The 16684-nt window shown below is 38.6% G+C and overlaps 1 protein-coding gene across 3 annotated transcripts in view; it reads right to left on the bottom strand.

Moving 5' to 3' along the window:
• The window catches only part of Hipk1 (homeodomain interacting protein kinase 1), a 50214-nt gene that overhangs the window by 16546 nt on the left and 16984 nt on the right, over positions 1-16684 (bottom strand). For 2 of the 3 annotated variants that reach the window (XM_076933047.1, XM_034499550.2), the window contains exons 3-8: positions 13731-13854; positions 9143-9262; positions 8353-8439; positions 6041-6225; positions 5576-5738; positions 3195-3420 (exon numbers count right to left, since the gene is read on the bottom strand). In XM_076933047.1, coding sequence (XP_076789162.1) covers positions 3195-3420; positions 5576-5738; positions 6041-6225; positions 8353-8439; positions 9143-9262; positions 13731-13854 — 905 coding nt within the window. The remainder of the gene's footprint in view (positions 1-3194; positions 3421-5575; positions 5739-6040; positions 6226-8352; positions 8440-9142; positions 9263-13730; positions 13855-16684) is intronic. The other variant, XM_034499551.2, reaches the window with a different exon arrangement.

Here is a 16684-nt window from a genome sequence, read left to right on the forward strand (position 1 = left end):
ACATAATACTGTTATTTCAGTCAGTCTTTCGATTTTCTGTTAGTAATTTATGAGGAATTTAAGAAAAAGCTGCGATTAAGAAAAATGTATTCTAGAAAAGTTCAAAGAGGGAATAGCAAAATCAGATTTAAAACTTTTGAAGATATTAAAATTTAAAGATTAAATTTGAAGATATTAAAATTTAAAAGTTGTCAGCTATGCAGTCTGGCATAGGAAAGCTAATCCACACCAACCTCTTGTCTATGGTCTCTGGACAATGACTAACTCTGGGACAGTGTTGTATATTAGCTTCCCCAAACCTGTAGGGACTTAGAAAGCACACTTTGGGAGGAATGCTCACTGCAGAGTGATAAAACAAAAGGGGACAAGATCACAGACTAGCCACCACTGGGCACATATGCACTCCAGCTGTCAACTGAAATAGTGTGGGGAGGAATGTGCAGTACCGACCTATCAACGCTGAAGGCTGAAGCACAGCAGTGTGGCTAAGTCACAGCTAGGTGCTTCTTTCTACCACAGATAAAAACAAAGACGCCCAAGGGCGTTCATCTGTCCTGGAATCCTCAGCTAAGAGAATGGGAGTCATTTGTGTCATCTTTATTTTTCTGAATAAAGTACTAACTTTAAATACAGAGAACTAGAGAAATAGGGAAAGAAGGTAAAACTGCAGATACTCTTAAGTGTCAGGCCATTTTGTAAAAGAAGACAGACAAATGAGCAACCTGAAGTAGAGGACTGTTGGATAAAATCAGCACATGGCTGAGGTTGGTAAGTAACCAACAACTTTATACAACTAATCCCGAAAGGCACTATGGAATATCTCAATACATAAGTGATGATAAACCCCACTGCTTAGGTTCTAATTGTTCTACAACAAATTACTATACTATACTTTTGGCATAAGCAGGTTTTATCATTTATAAAATGGGTAGATATGACCCACCTCTTAGAGAATAAACTGTTAAAAGGACTGTCTGGCATATATGCTAACGGATTTCAGGTGTCACCACCATTACCTTATTATAAACCCCATCTCCTGCAAACATTTTTAAATCTGTTCCATTAGCCCCTCAGGTTATCTAGACTTCTTAAACTGGAAGATTTCCACCCCCACCCCAAAGCTTATATTTATCAAATTATACCAAAAGGAGTTCTCCCACACTCCCCATACTGCCTAGTTTACATTTTGTTCTGTTAAGGAACTCAAAGTTCTTTTATTATTTTATCTCAGTATCATCTGAGAAGCAGCAGAGAATCTCAGAATCTTATATTTGAAAATTGTTCCCATAGAATTTACTTTAGAAAGGGTGGGAAGAGGGATAGCTAATTTGCTACAGTCTATAGACGAATCAGTTTATATAGCATCTACTCCTATGAGGCATATATAGAATATAATTGGTAAGTTAGGCTAGATTTGCATTTACGGATTGTGAATCTGCTCCTCCGCTCTCCCTGTGGTCTCTCCCTGGTTTACACCGCTATCGCTCTCCTGGCCTCCCGGTAAGCTCTCAGTTTCCCCCAGCCCCTCATTTCCTTCCGCTTGCTCCGACTCTGTCAGAAACCAAACAAACAAAAGTCACAATCAATAACTTAAGTAAAGAGATAAAAATGCTATCTGCTTCTATATAAGATGCTATGAGAAGCCTGGATCCTGGTTGATTCCCACAGTGATACCAAGCTTCTCTTTCTCTTTTTCAAAATTAAGGGTTTTAAGTTTGTCTACAGAGTAGTGGGTTTCATCATAGCACCCCCCTCCCCAGACATGCCACAACACTTGGTCTCATTCATTCCCTTTCCTAGTGTCCTGCTCCAACCCCACTCCCTGCAGGCGGTTCTCCTCCCTCTCCCAGTTAGTCCCTGTGATGGTTTATATATGTTCAGCTCAGGGAGTGGCACTATTAGAAGGTGTGGCCCTGTTAGAATAGTGTGTCACTGTGGGTGTGGGCTATCAGACCAACTTCCTAGCTGCCTGGAAGTCTTCTCAGAGAGGACAGCAGATGAAGTTGTAGAACTCTTAGCTCCTCCTGCACCATGCCTGCCTAGACACTGCCATGTTCCCACCTTGATGATAATGGACTCAACCTCTGAGCCTCTAAGCCAGCCCAAATAAATGTTGTCCTTATAAGGATTGCCTTGGTCATGGTGTCTGTTCACAGTGGTAAAACCCTGATTAAGACAGTCCCTCCTCTGCTTTCCAATTATATATTTTCCATTAGCCCATTTCCACCTCCCTTAAGATCTCTTCCTCCCCTGCCACAATCCCTTTCTATTTTACACATACACACACACACACACACTCAGGTACATGCACGATCATAGAATGCACATTTAAATCTAGGGTCCATATGTAAGAGAAAATTACATATTACATATAAGAAAAACTACATATAAATGGTATTTGTTATCTGAGTCTGGCTTATTTATTGTTTTTACTTTCATTTGTTTTTGGAGGCAGTGTCTTACTCTAAAACCTGACAAGCTTCACAATCCTTCTGCTGGGAGTACAAGTATGAGCCACTTCAACCAGCTTGACACTGACTGCCCAGGGCTAAGCTAAGTGTGTTGTCAGAAAAGATTCAAAATAATTTTACCTTCCAAATAGCTTACCAGAAGAACCAACACACATCTCCCAAGTTTTAGGGGGGAAAAAAATTGAACAGACTGGATTACAAAACAATAATGAGAAATAAGGAAACATGGAAATATGAAAATTAATATTATTAGAAGATGGAGTTTGAAGACTATGAATCACAGGCTTCTGAAGATGTCTTAATGCCTTCCCTACAAGTACTTCAGCCTGTAGAAATTTTCAGTTCAAAAAACAATAATCTGTATGACTGAAAATTTTAGTTTCTATATTCTTAACTATATCCTATAATAAAATAACATTTTACTTTAAAATGAAATGAGATTAGAGTCAATACAAAACAATTCTAAATACAGCAATTTAAAGATGCATATATTCTATATACTGAGATGTGTATGCTTATACAAGATAAATATTTTCCTTCAATGGAAACAAACACATTATAAAGCAACTCAGTCAAGAAAATCAATGAAAAGGGGAAAATCTCCTTTGTGACAGCTCCCAATTTCAGTCATCTACATCAGAGTTTAAACCTGTCAAAGATCAGAACTGAACTACTAGATCTAGAGCAATGTAATACTACAGACAGGAGGGTTTCTGTACTTACTCTGAAAAGCAGGTGGACATACTATAAATGTTTGCTGGAATGGATCTGTCTGAGTGCAGATCTGGGTGGTTCCAGGTTGTAAGGGAACACCCTGCTGGGCAACTCCAGGAACTGGCGCTGCAGATGATGGGTACAGAGCTGATTGGTAGTTTAGCAGCGAGACATCTGAATTAGCCAGAGAAAGAGTAGCAGCTGCTGCAGTAGAACTAGAAGCTAGAACACTGGCCTAAAACAGAGAGATCACATACAGATAGTATTATAAGATGGAAATAAACAATATGCACATATTCTTAATTGTTCTGTTTTCCAGACAGGGTTTGTCTGTGTACCCAAGGCTATTCTAGAACTCACTTTGTAGACCAGGCTGGCCTTGAACTTATAGAGATCCTCCTCTCTTTTCCTTTCCAAGTACAAAAAAATAGTCCAAAGCGCTGGGACTAAAGGCATGCACTAGGTCTACACCACACCCCACCTTCCTGGCTCTCAAAATTTTTTTTAAAGAAAAACTTTTGAGGCTAAGTCTCATGTAGTCCAAGCTGGGCCCAAACTCCTTATATATCCAAGAGTGACATTTGACCTCTTGATCCTCTTGTCTTCACCTTCTGAGTGTGGGACTTAAAGGTATACCATCATACTTTCTTATGCAATGCTGAGGATATAAGGTAGCCATTATGCATGCTAGCAAGCACTCTGTCAACTGAGCTATGTCCCTAAACTTAAAAAATAAAAATTAGGGCTGGAGACTGAGAACACTAGTGTCTCTTCTAGAGGTCCTGAGTTCAATTCCCAGCAACCACATGCTGGCTCACAACCTTCTCTAATGGGATCTGATGCCCTCTTCAGAGCAATGGTGTACTCATATATATAAAATAAATAAATCTTTTAAAAATAAAAAAAAAATTAAAACAGGAAAAAAAAAAAGGTTTGTTTACTTTGTTTTGTTTTTTAAACCAAGGTCTTCCTGTGTAGTTCTGTAGACCAGGCTGACCTAGAACTCAGAGATCTGTCTGTCTCTGCCTGGAATTAAAGGCATGCAGCACTACATCCAGCTATACATCTGGCTTTTTTTTTTTTTTTAAAGCATTTATGTATGTATGTATGTATGTATGTATGTATGTATTGCACCATGTGCAAGTGATGTCAAAAGACAATTTAAGGGAGGTCAGAGCTCCCCTCCTCCCATATGAGTTCTGAAAGTCAAACTCAGAGAGCCCCTTACTCATGATGGGGCCATCTTGTCAGTCCAGAACAAAACGTTAAAAATATAATGTTAGCTATCTTCGAAATAACTCTCTACCTAAGAAGTTTTCCAGGGCTAGGGACACACACAGCTCAGTAATACAGTGTTTGCTTAGCAAACCAGAGGTCTGGGATTCAATCTCCAGAACCAGAAATAAGCAGGAAGAAAGCAGTACTATGAAGGTGAGTAAGCACATGAAGAGTGATAAATGGTTACTCTGGTGCTGTCTGGGATGTGACTATACAAAACTCAGCTACTTCTCAACAACATGCTTCATAGGCGATTCCACTGAAACTCATAAGCACTTATATTTTTTTAAGAAAGTAGACCAAACTAAGAAACTGAGCTTACAATTTTAGAAACAACAAAAAGATTTTTCTTATTAGCAAGCAAATATAATACTACCTTTTTCTTTTAAAGGTTTATTTATTTTATGTATATGAGCACACTGTAGCTGTCTTCAGACACACCATAAGAGGGCGTCAGATCCCATTACAGATGGCTGTGAGCCACCATGTGGTTGCTAGGAACTGAACTCAGGACCTCTGGAAGAGCAGTCAGTGCTCTTAACATCTTTCCAGCCCCAACAATACCTTATTAAGATCATTAGTCAAAGAACCCTTGAATGAAATAAAATCCTATTGAAAAACAGTAAGTTACTTGATTAAGCTTAGCAAAACTAGCAGCAACAAGTAACTCAATACTCAGAGCCCAGGTACACTAAGTCTTATAAGGACATGAAGCTGGCCCTGTATTTAAATGCTGTCAGCATATGACTGGCAGGTATGTCTAGTTGGTCTTTTATTATGTTTGCCAAGGAGAAAATTCTTTTTATCCCAACAGAGAAGACTGAATCCGAAGCCGACCTTCATTACTATGGCACATGCATAGCACTTGTGAGTGTGGGCATGTGTGTTCCAGGCTCAGGACAACTTTTGGAAATTAGTTTTCTACCATGACTTTTCATGATCAAACTGAGGTCACCAGGCTTGCACGGCAAATACTGTTACCTCATGGACCATCTTGCCCAGGCCCTCACACAGAAAATGCTTAAGAAGGAACAGAGATACCAACTCAGGACTGGTCTCTCTTACTGCCTCTGCCCCACTTAGACTACAGTTCCCAGTCACTCACTGAGTACCTGATTGTGCACTGTGTTGAGCTGGTTGCTGAAGCTCATGGTTAAATTTGTGCTTGTATTTGGAGCAACATGTGTGGTGAAGGGACTCTTGATCTGACTCACTGTGTCATACATGTGAACCCTCCGCTTGCAGATCTCCATGTTCTGGAAACAAGACTTAACACTGAAAAAGATTAAAAATTCACCAAATGTGTGCAGAAGTTTAAATAAGAAAACACTCAAGACAAACCCGAACAAAGTATTTGTTTCCAAATATTTTCAGAAGAACCAAGGATTTTCATAATAAGAAAAAAAACAAACAACTCTCTTTAAGTCCCACAACTTTTCAGAAAGAAAAGCATCAGTGAGTCAATACACAGGCACCAAAATTACTGCTAACTTAATAGATAGGACCCTTTTAAAATAGGATGGCAACTCAACCAAGAGCCACAAGATGGCACAAGCCTCAGATTATCCCATACTCACTGGTTACTGTGTGGAAAGTCCAGAAGGTGAGACATTGTCACAAACTGGTGGTTAAGAGTTTTCAGAGGCGTGATTCTCTTATCTGCATCAATTGTCAGCATTTTCTTTAGGAGATCAATGTATTCTCTTCGATCTGCTTTCTCTGCCAACATGTCTGTTCCTTCTAAGTCTGTAGACATATTTACCTTTGGACGCAAAGAAGAAAATTAGAAATATTGTATTTCTTGACTTAAATTAAATAGTAGATTAAGAGCATAATGTATCTGCTTTTCTCTCCAAACAAGAGAAAGTAGATATTTAACACTAGCATTTTAGAAAAAACTGGGGAAATTAAGTTTAATTACAGAATAATACTTTCCACAAAAGGAAACGCTCTGCCTATGTGGTACAATAGAACCAAATTAATTCTTGGCATTAAAATTTTGAAAGAAGTTCAGCAAAAAAGATATTTGTTGTTATTGAAATATGTTTCTATCATTGAAAACACTAAATGTCATAGTACAAAGTGCGTAAATGTGGGATACAGTAAGTAAGCATTCTCATCAGCAAGCATTCTCATCAGCAAGCATTCTCATCAGCAAGCATTCTCATCAGTAAGCATTCTCATGTGAATTGTGGGAGTCAAACTCAGGGTGTCACACATGGCAGCAAGCACCCTCTGACTCATGATGAAACCATCTTGTCAGCCCAGAATAAAACTTTAAAAATCTAATGTTAGCTATCTTAATTAGCTAGCACAATAATCAGTAAATGTGAGCTCTTATACAATTACTTATTTAGTAGAGAAAGAAAGAAGATAAATATTACTCTAAGTATCAAGATCAATAAGCAAAAGCAAAGGAGAAGCAGACACCGGCTGATTATTGTTTAAAGTGCCTGGGATCAGAAGTGTTTCAGATTTTAGAGCCTGAAGCTCTGGAATATTTATAGCCAGGCATGGTAGCTTTAATTCTAGCACCCAAAGGCAGACGCAGGTGGATTTCTACGAGTTTGAGGTCAGTCTAGTCTACAGAGTGAGTTCCAGGATGCTAGAGCTACACAGAGAAACCCTGTCTTGAAACAAAACAAAGCAAAACAAAAACAACAATAAAAAAGAATTTAAATATTTGCATAGTCTTCATCAGTTGAACAACCTTAGCCCAAACATCCCAACTCTGAAACCTTCAAAATCTGAAAGTTTTTTAGTACCTCTTGGTGCTTAAAGAGCTACAGATTTGAGAATATCTTTCAGTTTTTTGATGTTTGGGTTAGGAAAACTCAAATCAAGTATCTTCAAAGTATCCTGTTGAGGTGTGGTCTACTGCTATGCATTGTAATGCTAAATTCTATTCCCTAAATTCTAGGCCTAGGAGTGACTTCTCAACTTATAAGCTTTTGCTGTGCAAACTTTGTTCCTTGATCTAAAACTATAGGTTAAATAAAAGTGGCTACAGCCAATTACTGGAGGGATTAAAGGTAGGTGGGTTTGGAGAGACCTGATTGGAGGAGGAAGCCAATGTGAGGGGAGAGGAACCATGAGCACATGACCAGGAGAAACAGCAAGTTTCTGGGGTACACTGCTGGGGAGGGAGACAAGCCAGCAGTTAGCAGAGTAGATTAGGGTGACCCCCAGTAATTGTCAAAGCCAAATAAAATAACTATGGTCTGAGTCTCATTTGCCAGATACTCAGGGATAAACCTAGATTGCTAGTACCACAGTATCCACTATTAGGATTCAGATATCCTTTTGAGACAGGCTGACGGACGCCATGACAGGTTTCAAATTGGCAGTCTAGGAGGCTAGGCCTAAAGAACTGTGCAAGTCCAGGTAAGTCAGTTAAAAAACCTCAGGCTTCAGGAAGCTAGTCAGAAACTAGAAAGTGTAACCACCAAGCCTGAAGCAAGGACAATGGGTCAGCAAGTTTCCAGACCTCCCCAGTAACAGGTTCTAGCTCCCACACGTTGGTAATGGAATGTCCTGAAAGATGGAGTAAGAAAAAGGCCACCTATCCCGGACTTCCTCAGTAACAATTTCCAGCCCCAACACCCCTGGTAATGAAATGCCCTTAGAAATGGAATAAGATAGATCACCTACCCCAGAATTCCCTAATGTGCTTTAAATCTAGCCCCTGAGCTCGTTTGGCCATCTCTCCATTTTGGAATGAGGCTGGACCCCTGCTTTTGCATACTATCTAAGCTGAGGTATCATTCTTTGGTGAACAACAGATCCTTACACTTTTAACCCATGGCAAAATATAGCACATATAATTATCAAAAATGTCTCTGACTGAAGTATCATATAAAACTGTCTCTCTGAAGCATGTCACACTTACCTGAGCCATGTCATCTAAACAGTTAAAAATGTACTTCCGAGCTTCTTTTGACTTTATTCCAGTCTCCAGTTCATGTTCTTCAGGTGTCTATAAAACATGTATTTTTTAAAAACTCTAGATTATTTTCACATTTTTAATGTAATCTGAAGCCAGAATACTGAGATTATATTATACAGTGTCAACTACAGAGGACAAAGAAAGCAACCTGAAGTCTTGAAGTAGAGAAGTGACTATTGTATTGGGCCATCCTTTCAGCAATTCTAAAATAAGGGTGATGCAGCACAGCACTGAGGGTCAGGTGAATAGGATGCTACCATTTTTCTCTTAAAGTTTATTGGACAGGGACACCATACCCCAATAACGTTTACTAGGCTCAGAGGCAGAGTATCATGAGGTTACTTGATTTCTCACACTCAAGGAGTAGGCTCAGAATTAAAGACTTTCTTTCAGAAAGGCTCTAAGGCCTGAAGTGAAGGGTTAGAAGTGAAACTCCTCCATGACAGTGTCACTACACCTCCCTAGCTCCCACGCTCACGGAGCACCACTCTTCAATTCCCCTCAACTACTCATCCTGATTATGTAGCACAACCTCAGCCAGCTGAACGGGCTTTGTTATCTTGATTTTTATCCATGCATAAGGCTAACCGAATATAATAAAATAATTTTTCAAGGGGTTCTCTCCTACAAACATCCCTCCCTCACCTGCCCTCCTCTAAGTTAAGAAATCATTCCCTAAAATCTAAATTCCAAGTTAGGGTAGGGAGTACAGAAACAGGCTAGGAAGACATACCTTAAGCCTCCACAATGGGTACCCCAAATTAGGATCTCTGTTGAAAAACCTGGTTGTTTTTGTTCCGGCACTGAGGAGATATTCTGCTGGCAGGCCTTGTGTTTGTGAAATATAACGAATCTGAAACATCAAAACCATCAAACATCAATTTCAAGTGGAGAAAAATTATCAAAAACTTTTACACTGAAATATTAACTCTGGCCAGAAAGGGGGTATCAAGAAGAAATTAACTCTCTGTCCAAAATAAAATTGAAATGCACCTGTAAACAATCTATACACAGAATGCACAGCCATAGGAAAACCCAAATATTTACTTAGTAATTACCATGAACTTCACTATTTTAAACAAAACTCAGTTTTGAAATATTTTTAGTGCAATCTTTTTTCTCTTATGTCAGACTTTTAATAAAAAAGTTGTAAACAAACAAACAAACAACCCCTAGATTTCTGGGATGGAGCAGAATAGTTTCCAGTTCAGAATACAATGAAGAGACTAGAGCAGTGCAAGAGCAGTGGAAAGCCAGAATGTAGTCAGAAGGTGCAGTCTGATGTGTGCGTGTCACACACATATGCAAACTATGTGGGAACTGTGGGCACTCCTAGAGCAATGGTTCCAGTTAAGAACACTTGCTGCTCTTGCAGAGGATCTGGGTTCAGTTCCCAGCACCCACATGGCATTTTACAACTGTTAAGCCCAGTTCTAAAGGACCTGATGCCTCCACTGGCGCATGTGACTTACTGACATACATATAGGCCAAACACTCAAACTATATAAATTTAAAAAGAATTTGAATTATATTGTGCAGTTACCAACATGTAATTTTTCTTAATGTCTTTAACCTACAGTCTGCTCAAAAACAAACATTTTTAACTCAATGAGTTCCTACACAAATCCAAATAGAATAGCTGTCCTCTGGATGGATTAAAGATCTTAAATGTAAGAACTTAGAATTATAATGCTAAGTTAGTTTTCAGGAGAAAACTAATAGGGAAGCTGAATGATACTAGATTTTTCAATTATTTCTTGGATATAATACCAAAAAGTACAAAAAAAGAAAGAAACACAGGCAAACTATGTTTCAAAGTAAGAATTATTTGTGTACCAAACACTACCATCAATCTGAAAAGGAGCCCACAGAGTGGAAGAAGGTATGGGAAAATCCCATTTGGCAATGATTAATACTTACAAGAGTTACAACTTAGCAACTAAAAACCAACAACCACAGTAAAAAATAGGCAATGAACATAAACAGATATAAAATATCCAAATGTTCAAGAAGTACACAGAGAATGATGTCCAGCATCACTAACTATTAGGAAAATGCAAATCTAAATTACAACAAATTAACACACTCATAAAGATAGCCAATCTTAGAAAAGGCAAAAATACATAATGTCTACCTGGGAAGAATTAAAACACAGGTACTGCTGGTGAAATGTTGAGGCCTCTGTCCAAAATATTTAGTGAACACCCCACCCCCACCCCAGAAACATAAAACTGTTGCTATATGACCTAGCAATTCCACTCCAAGCTTTATATGCAAATGTAGGGATTCTGTTCATTTGGCAGAATAATTACCTAGCATGTATATAAGGCTGTATGCAGCACTATTAAACCAAAGGGAGAAGGAAGGAAGGAAAGATGAACACAGTGTTCACAGAAGCATCATTCACGAGAGACGAACAGTGTCGATCATTTGTGTTGCTACTAACATATGGATAATAAAACATGGTGTGTGTATACAGTAGAACATCATTTAGCCATAAAAAGTGATGCTCTGATACAAGTAAAAAAAGTTTGTCACAGAACAGCACACTTTCTATGTGATGAATATTTATGATCTGCCAGAGTAGGCAGATTTATATAGGTTAGCACTTGCATAGATAGAGCTAAGAGGAACTGAAAAATTTGGAGGGTAAAATTAACAGCTAACGGATTCTAGATGTCATAGAATGACAGAATGTTCTAAAACTGATAATGGTTGTGCATTCCTGTAAACACACTAAAAAAAAAAAAAACCAACAATCTGTACACTTCAAACGGTTGGTAGTATGTAAATTCTAACTCTATAACATTACTTTTATAAAAAGCAAATAAAATCTCTTAGTTGGACCCTGCTATATGAATCCTTTTGTATTTCTCAGATGGACCAAAATAATCTATTCCCAATCCCGCTTACAAGCAGCATTTATTTGGCCTAGGCAAACTACTTCCTCCTGCCTCCCATCAACATAGTACATAGAAATTTAGACACGGACCATATCCCCTGTCTTTACAAGAAGAGCTCTGATTACTATCTCTGCTTCTAAATCCAACTGTACTTGTTTCCACTTCCTAGGAATGTTACGCCACTTGAACTGGTGCCACACAACAGTGAGACTAGGAAATACATTTCTGGAGGCTCTAATTGCTTGGAGCAGGATCCACAGATCCCCTCAAGATGTACAAAAACAAAGAGTGTATATTTGGTGGGGAGACTCTATAGCTTCCATTAGATCCTCAAAAGAGTTTAAAAAGGACTAAGAATGTTCTGATTCAATTGAGATTTTGAATGTGCATCATTTCCTATCCCTCGTACTTTTTTTCTTGTAAATTAGAAAGCCAGTTTGTTTCTTGCAAGGTAGAAAAGATTAAAACCTTACAAGCACAACATAACTATTTTATAATTCATCCCAAACTGGTTCGAAAAGGAGACAGAGTTCTATGGTAAGAGAAAACATAGTTTTGTCTTTTTTACCTTCTAATTACAAATAACTGTTTCTCAAACACAAACAAACAAATACATATTTATCTGGTATGTATGTATCAAGGGTGATTTGATGTCAGCTGAGGAGAGTCTTTACTGTTAAAGAGCTGTCAATAGTGTGAGGCATTTGTTTGTTTTCTTAAGAGCAAGAAATGGAAATTCAAATTATTTCCACAGCCAAACTTCCTTAAATGGACCAATTTCTTTAGGAATGGTAGCCCATCTTACATAGTAGCATTATTTTTTCAGTTCAGTCAGTGGCACACATCCTGTAATCCCATCCAGTACTTGGGAGAGGCCAGAGGATAAGGAGTTCAAGGCCAGTCTCCCACAACATAGTAAATTCAAAAGCTATTTTTTTAACTCAGATGATGGCTCTCATAAAACCTGTGTCAGAAGAAAGCTAATCTCAGCACAGCCTTTGAGACCTACCCTGTAATAAAGTAAAGTAATGAGAGCTCTGAGTGAGCCAAAGTTTACCCCAAACTCCAGGTAAGCCTTACTCTACTTTCATCTCTGAACTCAAAAGACACAGCTGACTAAATCAGAGTTAATCAGTATACAGCCAGAAGAATGTCAATCATATGAAATATAAAATAAAATGCTTGTTTATCACAAAGATGAAAACATAACTCTAGACCAAATGGGTGGTAGAGGAAAAAAACTGTTTTTGTTTTGTTTTGTTTTGATGACAGGGTTTCTCTGTGTAGCCCTGGCTATCCTAGAACTCACTCTGTAGATCAGGCTAGCCTAGAATTCAGAGATCCACTTGCCTCTGCCTCCCAAATGCTGGGAATAAAGGTTTGAGGCACCACTGCCTGGCCAAAAACAAAAAAAGTTTTAATCTTCAGTAACAATTAGACTCCTTTTCCTCTATCTAAAAACCGTTAACACATTTCTTTCTCTAGAATCTATTGCACTGGCAACTACAGTTGACCAACAATTTGAACAACCTTGAACAACACAAGTGTTAAGGCTCCATCCTGTATTATAGTCAAAGTCTTGGATATACCTCCTCCAAACCAATGTTGGGTATCAAATTCAGCTCTCACATGTTAGACACGCACTGTTACTGAAGCTTCATCTCCACCCTGTTTTGGATCCACCAAACTTAATTGCTAATAGCCTAGTGTTAGGCAGAAACCTTACCACAACTATAAACAGGTGATTAATACATATTTATAAAAAAATGCACAAGCACAGGAGATCAAGTTGTTCTAGCTATCAACAGTGCTTAAACAGAAGTTACCAGCACACAGCATTTTAAGTGGATGCTCACCACCCTCTGAGTTCAGTCTATCAACACCAAGAGGTGGCCGCCAAATGGCTACAAAAGCACAGTATACACCAAGTTAGGGTTTAGCACTACATTGTAATACATGAGTTTCTGTTTAAGAATGGCACAGGCCTTTAATCCTATCACTCGGCCTACTCTATAGTCTACACAGTAGTTTTACGGCTATGCAGACAGACCCAGTTTCCCGGGTCTCCTAGGTCTCCAAAAAAAGAATGGCATTTGCAGCTGTCATATGTATAAGTTTTTGGAAAGCTTTAACCTTTAAGACTAGATTTGTAAAGGGGAATGATGATTTTGATGCATAATCTCAAAAATAAAAGAAATATTTTTAAAAGAATATGTTTGTACATATTTTTGGTAGGTAATAATATAATAGACAATTGTTCACATCTATTTTATGCACTTAGTTCACCCTTAATTTTTTCAGTATTCCTTGTGCTGTGTGGTCTGTTTTTCCAACTGTTGTGAAAGCACTGTCTGTACATGGACCTGAGCAGTCTGAAGGGGTGTTGTCTTCCACATCCATACAAATAAGCACTCTTACCTGATCGTATTCTGAAGCACCAGGATAAAGAGGCCACCCCAGGAACAGCTCAGCTATTACACAGCCTAGGGACCACATGTCAATAGCTTCACAGAATGGTAATCCAAGAATAATTTCAGGAGCTCTAGCAAAACACAAAGATATGGGATGAAATAACAAACATTACTTGGAGAAATTAACAATGGTGACTAAATTCTGCTGCAGTGTCAGAGACAGGTATATTTGTTTAAGGGAACTGAAAACCAAAGCACACAACTACAGAGTCGAAACTCTGGGGCCTGATGTGTTTCTGAAATCACAAGTTTTGAACTGCAGAAAAGAAAGATAATATACAATATAATCTATGTATCCCATAATCCCACTGGAGTTCATGACAGTGCCACATAATTGAACACATTAACATCTGTTTTTTAAAATATTAGAATTATAAATAAAAGATTGTAATTTTTTCTTCTATACCATGCTAACTTTCAATAAATAAAAGTGACCTACAGTCATATCTTCATAAATGTATCTGGAATGGTGGCATGCATAAATGGGCTTTCTCAAATGATGATTAAAATGACGCCCATACAATGTAAGATGGATCAAAAGAAAAGCTAGGCCTGTAGACCTGCGATCTACCCAGAGTCCACATGATAGAAGGAGAAACAGACCTCCACAAGCTATCCTCTGACCTCCATAAACATGTTCGCCATGTATAAATTAAAAAACACACAAACAAAACCACTGAAATCTCTACTCCCAATGGGCAGTGGTGACACACATCTTTAAATGTGTGTGGATTTCTGAGTTTGAGGCCAGCCTGGTCTACAGAGGAAATGGGTAGATTGGGAGACTCAGGAGAGTCTAAGCCATTTTCTGATCCTTATCTTGAAATAGAAAATCTAGGCCTTTCGAACTCATTTTGCTAGACAGCTAGAGTAGAACAGCTAATATCTGTCTTTGTAGCATTTGATATGAACTACAGTTTTGTTCACTAAAAAACAAAACAAAACACACACAAAAAAAACAACCTCCATAGTTATACCCCTACTGGCCATGCTTGCCATGCTTGCACATTCCTGTAATTCCAGCAGGAAGGGTCACTGCAAATTTGAGGTCCACCTGGTTTACACTGTAGCTCTGAGACTGGTCTATTTAAAAAAAAAAAACAAAAAAACAAAAAAACAAAGAAAGGAGAAAAGTGGTGTGTGATGTTGCAAGTAATTGCAGCCATTTATGACTAATGGAATTTCACAATTCAATTAAATTCCAACCATATAGTATGTTTTTGTGATCATACAAGCCTAATAGAAGTATTAATAAAGCTGAGAATGAGAGTACCCAGAAAAAAAAAAATATAAAAGCTTTTCTAAAACTGAAAAGGAAAAAATGTCTTACTTTCAGTGTGCAGCAACATTAATTTCCAAGTTCATGACAGCACCAGAAATAGCTGGCAGGGCAAGTGGACATGGCTTGGTGCCAAAATTAAAAACTGGGCTGAGAACATTCCACAGCATCAACTGAGCAGGGAAGGTGTGAGCAGTCCCATCGTATAAGAAGGCAGTTTTAAAAAGGTAGATCAGAAGGGAAAAACCAAAAACCACAGCTTAACTGTAATTCCAGCTTTTCAAACAACAAAACAAAGGAAGACTAGGTGGAATCTGGAATCATCCAGTCTCCAGGTTCTGGCTAGATCTAGAATGACAAAAGCTGCTAAGGATTCTGGGAGAACTCATGCAAAACAGCAGCTTCCCTTACACAAAGGCCAGTACTAAAGAAAACGTCTGGATTTAAGCTAATGAAAAGGTATACAGATAAAAAGAGGAAAAGAAGGAAGGGAGGGAGGGAGGGAGGGAGGGAGGGAGGGAAGGAAGGAAGGAAGGAAGGAAGGAAGGAAGGAAGGAAGGAAGGAAGGAAGAAGAATAAAAAAGAAAAGTGGGGGTTTTTCATCACTTGGACCTAAAAATAAAAATGTTCACCTTAACTTCTAGCAAGTGAGAATGGAACATTTTCCTCTTTACTGAAAAAACAAAACAAACAAACAAAACCCAGCACCATTAACCTCTGACTTAAGATTACAATTGTTGAAGATGTTTTCATTCTGTTTTCCTCTTGGCTTCCTTTAATTTCTCCTCTCTCAATAGAAAGTCTGTGGAGGGTAGCTCAGTGGTAGGGAGCATTTTTAACAAGCACAAGGCCCTGAATTTGATTCTTAGTGCTGGAAAAAAAAGTCTATGGATATGAAAACTCTGGTTCTACTCTCTGTGTAAGAAGGGTGAGCCAAGCACACACCTGTGGTCCCAGCACTTAGGACAGAAGCAGGAGGGATGAGTGTTTAAGTCCAGCCCAGCTACAACTGAGACTGTTTCAAAAAGAAAAGAAGATTTAAAAAATGAAGAGTTAGGTACTCATCTGTTTCAGCTCTAAACTGTAATAAACATAAGGCAATAAAAGACTACTCAAGGGTAGGAGAAAGCTAGAGGTGGAACAAACATGGCAGGAAAATGCCATCAATTGTGCTTTAAGTAATGGGTCACACCCCCTAGAGCAGTGGTTCTCAATCTGTGGGTCCTGACCTCCTCGGGGTCTCATATCAGATCTTATATGTGATGTTTTCATTACAATTCATAATAGTAACAAATTACAGTTATGAAGTAGCAGCAAAAATACTTTTATGGTTAGTGGTCACCACAACAGAGTAAATGTATTAAAGGGTCGCAGCGTTAGGAAGGTTGAGAACTTAGAGGGTACAACCCCCTGGCTTAAAGTACAAACACTGGGGCATAATTACAAGAGCCACGTGTCAGAAACAGCAGCCCCTGCGCATTCATCTCACTTTCAACTTCTTTAGACTGAAAAGCTCCTCCAAGGTCAGAAAGCGCTAGTTCATTGGCATCCACAGCAAGCTGAGAACAAATCATTCTCTGGTTGTTTTCATGAACACTCAGTTTCTTTCTTCCCATCTGAGG

Source organism: Arvicanthis niloticus, chromosome 4 (assembly GCF_011762505.2).
Source record: "Arvicanthis niloticus isolate mArvNil1 chromosome 4, mArvNil1.pat.X, whole genome shotgun sequence".
Taxonomy (NCBI): domain Eukaryota; kingdom Metazoa; phylum Chordata; class Mammalia; order Rodentia; family Muridae; genus Arvicanthis; species Arvicanthis niloticus.